The 7795-nt window shown below is 41.0% G+C and overlaps 1 protein-coding gene across 3 annotated transcripts; it reads left to right on the top strand.

Moving 5' to 3' along the window:
* The first annotated feature begins 449 nt into the window (after positions 1 to 449).
* On the top strand, positions 450 to 4671 carry LOC133490467 (gastrula zinc finger protein XlCGF57.1-like). Of its 3 annotated transcripts, none has more exons than XM_061800564.1 (3): positions 450 to 487; positions 1277 to 1392; positions 2972 to 4671. In XM_061800564.1, the coding sequence occupies exons 2-3, from the start codon at positions 1278 to 1280 to the stop codon at positions 4501 to 4503; spliced, it is 1647 nt and encodes a 548-aa protein (XP_061656548.1). In that variant the 5' UTR covers positions 450 to 487; position 1277; the 3' UTR covers positions 4504 to 4671. The 3 variants fall into 3 exon arrangements, with proteins under 3 accessions (XP_061656548.1, XP_061656547.1, XP_061656546.1); XM_061800563.1 differs by lacking the exon at positions 450 to 487 and adding an exon at positions 500 to 734; XM_061800562.1 differs by lacking the exon at positions 450 to 487 and having other exon boundaries at positions 743 to 1392.
* Positions 4672 to 7795: the final 3124 nt, after the last annotated feature.

The raw sequence follows: 7795 nt of genomic DNA, 5'->3' as shown, positions 1-7795 counted from the left end.
CATTAGCAGTGGCTGATTTTGCGATTTCTGTCATCTTTTTGGTTAGACTGACCTAACGCTTCTGCTCACAGCTCATTTTCTATTCCCAAAATATTTCTGTATTCAGTGTTCATCTTTCTTGCATGTGAAAATGCTCATTGCTGTGTGGTAAGCATAACAGAAGAGTGAAGCGTTTTTCATTGGAAACCTAGCGTATTCGCTTGTCTGCGTTTCCCACTCTGTTACATGCCGTCCATGCGCTTATCTTTTTCTTTTTTGGTGGTTGTGCCATTTCTAATACGATTACTTGACGATTTGAAGACGACTTTTCCAAATCTTTCTACTTTTTCAACTAGCGAATTGAAAACAACGTCACCGGAAACAAGTGGGCCGGACATTTTTATAATCAGCCGCACGTCATTAGTCTGCGGCATCAATGCACCTAAAGCTCGGAAGATATCGGCTTCGACCAAGGGGCAAGGCGGCATGACGAAAGATGAACGAAATCGTATTATTTTTTTTCTAATACAACTTGTAGCTTAGCGTAGCAATTTACAGTGTTCACCGTACGGATTTTAAAATGAGCTTTCAATTGTACATATCACGCCAAAAGTACCACTTGACAGATATGATACACACATATTTTGCCCTGAACAGTTGAAATACCACAAATTTTCATTGACAGAGCTTTAAGAGAATCAGTAGGTAGAGGAAAGTATCCTGAAGAAATCTATTTAAATAAAATAGTTATTTCAGTGAGTATGAGCTTCCGTTAATTGATTTACAAGTAGGAAGTCTTGACGAATGCACACATCTTTAAAACGTCTGAATGACGATTATGTTTGTACCAATAACATTTTAGTCCCTCCTCGAACAAAACATGGTTCCAAGTCTTTTTCAATGTTTGTTTCTCCAGCTAGTTTAAGCGTGGCTGCCTTAAAATATCTTGTGAGCCCGGCGTAAAATTTGTCCAACTAGGCTTTCCGTACATGTTCTGCTGTAGATTTACTTCCGCATACGTTTTTTTACGCACATGCACGCCTTCACTATCTTCCCCAATCCTTATCAAATTAACGATCTGAGGCCTCGACACAGGATGGCCATTATTACTTTACTGCACTAAGACATCATTTATTCAATCTTCATGTCCGGTTAGACGCTTCTTGGTGGACGTTGAAGCTTGTCGGCATAACTTAGCTTAACCTAGTTCCGCCTAGCTTAGTTTGCTATAGCTGCGAACAAAGAAACGCGCTTGTGTCACTTCGCGTAATGAAAAGTGTTGTGTTTGTCGCGTGAGAATGTGTACAAGAAATAAATCAGATTACGAAGAACTTTATGGAGCAGAAGAGGAGCTGAAGCGACGACGTCAACAACTCGGTGCTGATTGCAGGCTTCAGCAGTCTCAAGTAGCAGGTTTGTTCTCTTGAATTTGTGTGACTAATGTGTTCATAACAGACATCTTTGGTCATAGAGAAGTGATACACTAATAAAATGAGTGGTAAGAATCAGAGGAGTAAGGATTTCTGCCACTTTTTATGCCTCAAATCGGCCAAATTTTATTCGTCCCCCGTTAAATTAGTTACTGAAACCTTGAGTCTTTGGTCTAAAAACATCAGGATGTTCGGGCTATTTTTTGAAAATTAAATGTGTAAACATTTTTCGATTTTTCTTTTTTTAAATCAATGATGTCACCTCGAGCCATGTCATTTACTGGGACAAACTGAGAGCGAGTGCATCGTCACAACTTACTTCCAACTTCACAGAAATCAAGAATCATGCGAGGATGGATAAGGATGTATTGCACTAAAAAAAACAAAAAACGTTCAGCCAGCCATCCAGAAACCTATTTCGAAAATATGTAATGCAGTCTTGTGTGACAGCCATCGGAAATCCAAAATGTCCACGTCTTTCAAAGCCAAAGTATAATGTCATTATTTATGTATGATCATAATCCTTATTCTCCTAAATTATGTTCTTGTAGTGTGTAAATTTGAAGACTTCCTTTAAGACTTCGAATATAATGTTAGTTCTGATCATGAAAAGCCAAAATCACCATTAGATTTCAATTAATTGCACAGCTTCAGATCAAAATGAAAATTATTTCAGAATCACCAAAAAACATCGTCCATAGAAAATTGATATTTTCTACATTAGTTATCCTCACCAGGGTAGTCAAATTACATTTACAGTATGACTGTGGTCATAGTTTTTTTTTTTTCAAAGATATTTTTTTTACATTGTCTGATCATCCATTTTCTGAACCCTCATCCTCACAAGGGACATGAGAGTATTGGAGCCAATTCTCGCTATCTTCAGGCAGGAGGGAGGGTACTGAACTGATTGTCAGCCAAGCACATAGAGACAAACAACAGTCGCACTCACAATCACACCTAGGGGCAACTTAGCATGTCCAATTAATGCGTGTCTTTGGGATGTGGGAGGAAACTGGAGTGCCCAGAGAAAACCCACGCAGGCACAAACTTCACACAGGCAGGGCCAGGATTCGAACCCCGGTATTCAGAACTTTGAGGCAGCCTCTCGAACTCATCGGTGCCCAATGCGTCGATCGCCATCTACCAGTCACTCTCCAAGGCAGTTATGGTCCATCCTGACCCCGTGTCCAAAAAAAACCTATCATCCATTTCATTGCTGCTTGATTCGGCCTCACTGCGCCAACACTACATCTAGGATTAACAATTATACTGTTCAAAATAAATGACTTTAACAGGAATGCAGTTAGTGTTGTGGTTTCGTAAGTGTTGATGAGGAACTTCTGCCTACAAACATATACAATAGCTCTCTACCTGTTTTTGTGCATATTAATGAACACTTTTTCATTTTATTATTTTTATTGACCATAAATCCGAACGATTGAGTTGCTCATGTCGCTCACTTTGTGTGATTCCCATACCTTTACTATATATTCACAATAATTCACAACATGAAAAATTAGACTGTAAAACCGTGTTGGGTTTCTGTTCTTGTCTTGCAGATGTCACTGGGGATCGTAGTCCCGAATGGCACGATCCAGAGTCTCGCCACATTAAGGAGGAGGTGGAGGATGACGAGCCTCAGTACCTTAAAGAAGAGGAGACAGAGCCCGCCCACATTAATGAGGATGAGGAAGACTATCTGCACATTAAAGAGGAGGAGGAAGATATCACTAAGTTGCAATTGACTGACGTCTCTTTGAAGAGTGAAGATGAAGGTCAAAGTGAGGAGGACTGGGGGGCGGAGCCTCTAAGTAGCAGCTCAAGTCAACACATGACATCAGAAGGTGATGGAGACTACTTTGGAGGATCAGAGGGAGATAGCCTCTTAGCTCCACTATCAGATAGTGACAACCTAACGTCTCACACTCCTGACCCTGATGATGACGACAAAAAGTCTGAGGTTCATAAACCTCACACTGACGCCAAATACTGGGAATGTACTCTGTGTGCGAAAAGCTTTGCTTATAAGTGTGTTTTAAAGCGACACATGAAAATACACACTGGAGAGAAACCTTTTTCCTGCTTAGTTTGTGGTAAAAGATTCTCTCAAACGACTCATTTGGCAACACATACAAGGACACACACTGGGGAGAAACCTTTTTCCTGCTCCGTTTGTGGTAAAAGATTCTCTCAAACAACCCATTTGACAACACACATAAGAACACACACAGGTGAAAAGGGTTTTTCCTGTTCAGTTTGTGGTCAAAGATTTACACGAAGAGCCAATATGACAGCACACACAAGAACCCACAACCTCTTAGCTCCACTATCAAATCTTGATGACACAGCATGTAACATTAATGAAGATGAACTGTCTGGAAGAGGTATGACACGTCACACTGACAACAAACCCTGGGAATGTTCTCAGTGTGGGAAAACATTTCCTTGTAAGAGCAGTTTGACGAAACACACAAGAACACACACAGGGGAGAAACCTTATATCTGTTCAGTTTGTGGCAAAAGATTCTCTCAAACAACCCATTTGGCAACACACACAAGAACACACACTGGAGAGAAACCTTTTGCCTGCTCCATTTGTGGTAAACGATACTTCCAAGGAAGTCATTTAACGACACACATAAGAACGCACACTGGGGAAAAACCTTTTGTTTGCGCAGTCTGTGGACTCAGATTCTCTGAAAAGGGAAACCTAATAATACACACCAGAACACACTCTGGTGAGAAATCTTTTGCCTGTTCAGTTTGTGGTCAAACATTCTCGAGAAAGGAAAGCTTAAAGACACACACAAGAACTCACACTGGTGAGAAGCCTTTCACCTGCTCAGATTGTGGTAAAATATTCTCACGAAAGGGAATTTTAAGAATACACAGACGAACCCACACTGGTGAAAAACCTTTTATTTGCTCAGTTTGTGGTCAAGGATTCAGTCAGAAGGGGAGCTTAAAACAACACACGAGAACCCACACTGGTGAAAAGCCTTTTGCCTGTTCAGTTTGTGGTCAAAGATTCTCTCAGAAGGGTCAGGTTAAGAGACACAAGTGTGCTGGTGACAATAGAAGTGATAAATGAACCTTCTGAAAAGGGAACTAAAGAGAAGATGTCAAAACTGTGTTGTAATAAGTAAGGATTTCCAAAGGTGGCCCGGAAGCTGCCCAGCCGGTTTCATCACAAAAGACTCCTAATCAAATTCCAAGTTCTTTTGTTTGGTCAATGATCTCATCCCAAAATAAAACCCTAGTACACTTAATTTGTCTTTGAGTATTTACTAATTACAAAAAGCTTAGGTTGAATAGAAGCATGGATCGCCTGACTGTCTTCCTGCTCTTGTGGGATCTGGAAAATGAATAAGTCATCTTTTCAGGTAACAGTTCCCTCAGATGGACCGTTACTAAACCACTTGTAACTCTTTTCAGCCTGAATGTTATCAATATGTCTGTAATGCATGTTGTGTTCATAACATAGTGTGGTCAGTTTTAACAAACAAAAGGCTCGGGTGTCCGAGTGACCCGTATGCAGCAGCATAGAAATACGCCATACAAGTTCAAATATCTGGTATTTTAAATATTCACTACTGCTCCCTTAAATGTACAAAGCTGTTATTCTAAATTACATTTAAAATGTATCTAAAGACAAGCTAGATAATTATATAAGATATTATTATAATAATATTCTAAAGCAGGGCAGGAAAGCAGAAGAGCAAATCCATCTATCCATCCATTTTCTGTGCCGCTTATCCTCACAAGAATCGCGAAGGTGCTGGAGCCTATCCTAGCTGTTATCAGGCTGGAGGCAGGGTACACCTAGAACTGGTTGCCACCCAAGAGCGGGGCACATGGAGACAGACAACAGTCACACTCACAATCACGCCTAGGGGCAATTTAGAGTGTCCAATTAATGTTGCATGTTTTTGGGATTTGGGAGGAAACCGAAGTGCCCAGGGAAACCCCACGCAGTGACGGGGAGAACATGCAAACTCCACACAGGCAGGGCCGGAATTTGAAGCCCGGTCCTCAGAACTGTGAGACTAAGGCTCTACAGCTGAACCACCGTGCCGCCTAGCTCATTTTATATTGTAAATGTGTACAGAACATTTCTCTACCAATTAAGACTACCAGCTATTGAAAATATAGAATTTGATGGATTTCACAACAGAACAAAGTTAAGAATTAAATTCAAGTTATAAATAATATGGCCATCTGACAGTTCTGGTTTCTCATGCGGCCCCATGAAGTAATTTCCCATGCCACATTTAGAACCTCCCCAAAGTTTGCAATATTAAAAGTAGAGGTAGAGTAGAGAAGTTAGAGGTTAAAAAAATGACAAAGAAAAGTCACGGCCCAGGTTTATGGTGATTGCCCGGGTGAGGATACCTGCTAGGTGCAACAGCAGTTGAGCTTGTTGCCCCTCCTCTTCTTTTCTCACACAAGGTTCCTCTCGGTAGTAAGATGTGCTTCTTGCACATATTTCACAGGGTTAGGGGTTGTCACAACACTCCACGCTCGGACTCGAGCTCGGTTCCACATTTTAAAAACAAATTGCTGAATGTACCTTCGCGTGGTTCTCAGTGATTTCTTCTGGTTGCACGATGGCTGTGCGCTTGCGGGTAGTGTGGCCCACGGTTTTACTCTAGTAACACTACAATAATACGTCTCGAGCAAAATTAAATTCTCCAAGAAATTACTTGATCGAGATTATTATAAATAATACAATAAATATATATGGTGGATACTTTGCGGATTTTGTCTGGACCCTGAGCAAGAGTTGTTGTGACAAGTGGAGTCATTTTGAGATCTGCGGCGGGCGACGCTAAAACACGACAAGAAAAGTAATAATGCTCGTATTTTGTGCTACGTAAAACGGCGTAGAGTTACGACAAAGGAAATCGGAGTCCCTTTCAAAGAAAAAAAATCAGTACATTCCTTTTTTAAGTTGTTTATTGAGATAATACTCTTTGGCGTTGGCAAAACAATCATCCAAATAATAATCGATTATGGAATAAGTTTGTTTGCATCGCCTTTTTGTGGGAACATCGACCTTTAGTAAGAGTGCAAAACAATGTAAAACATTTCTGAAGAGGGTCTGGGGTATAAATACTACTCTGGCGTCGAATATCATTTGATAATTTACCAAATTACGATTTATTTCAATGCCTGTGCCCTTACCAATGTGAGCGCTACGATGGCATGTCGGTTTCGTTTCCAGAATTTTATTCACATCTGTGCGCCACATCTCGCTTCCGCTGAGATTTTCTCTCCAACTCCAAACGCACTTCCACCCACTTCACCAAATCTCCTTGAATTCGCACCAAAACAACCTACCGAACTCTCGACACACTACGGTCATCGGTGCTTGGCTGGTCTAAAATATGTCTTCAATCTTCAGGTTTGGTTAGAACCTACCCTATCCTTCCTTGCTTGCCGCTAACAAAGAGACCCGTTTGTGAACAACACACCGCCAACCAGCGATCAAATGTCAGTCTAAACTTTTGATCTGCATAAACCAAAGCCCGTTTTTGCTCCCAGCATTTTCTCAGACAACATTGCATGGTCCAGTATAGGTTTTGTTAGCGTTTTATCGCGTATTTGGGTTATTTAACAAAAAATATGGTTAAGAGGTGTAGTCACGGACTTTGTAATAGTGACGACAGGTATCCTGAAAGGCTAGTTGGTGGAGTTCGATTCGTACCCTTTCCAAAACCGAAGACCCAGTACGAAAAATGCCTTCGATGGATCAAACTTTGTGGAAGACCGCATCATCAACTAAATCCATCTAATATCAACCGGAACAGATATGTTTGGACGAAGGTATGCCCTATATTTGATTTTCAATACATGTCTCGTATAAATGAATTCAAAGTTCTTCGCTAGCATAACACTGCTGCGTGTGAACGATTGTCACACTTATTCTTTGTTGAGCGATATTTAGCGATGATCGGACTGCGCAAACGTATTGATTTCTTGCTGGCTCGCGGCCGAAGCTGAACCAGACTGTGTTTGCACGAAGATATGCCCTAAATTTGATTTTTAATACACGTCTCGTATAAATGAATGAGACGTTCTCCACTAGCATAACATTGCTACGTGTGAATGATTGAATGAAATCAGAAGCATGGAGTCTGTCTCAGTTCAGAATGTATTGTATTGTATTTGCCATTTTTACTGTTTGTCTGACGTCAGCGCACGTGGCGTGACGTCACTTCAGGAGGCGTGGTTAAGTGCCCTGTACGGAGGGGTCAATTGTGTGAAAATGTGCTCAAGAAGGACACAAGAGTAGGAGGAGGAGCTTTGTGGAACAAAAGAGAAGGAATACCGACAATGTCAGCCAATGAACGTTTTCAAGAAGTCTCGAGTTGGGTTACACA

Source organism: Syngnathoides biaculeatus, chromosome 17, assembly GCF_019802595.1.
Source record: "Syngnathoides biaculeatus isolate LvHL_M chromosome 17, ASM1980259v1, whole genome shotgun sequence".
Lineage (NCBI taxonomy): Eukaryota > Metazoa > Chordata > Actinopteri > Syngnathiformes > Syngnathidae > Syngnathoides > Syngnathoides biaculeatus.
The sequence above is the reverse complement of the archived record's forward strand: the minus strand, read 5'-3'. Positions and strand labels throughout refer to the sequence as shown.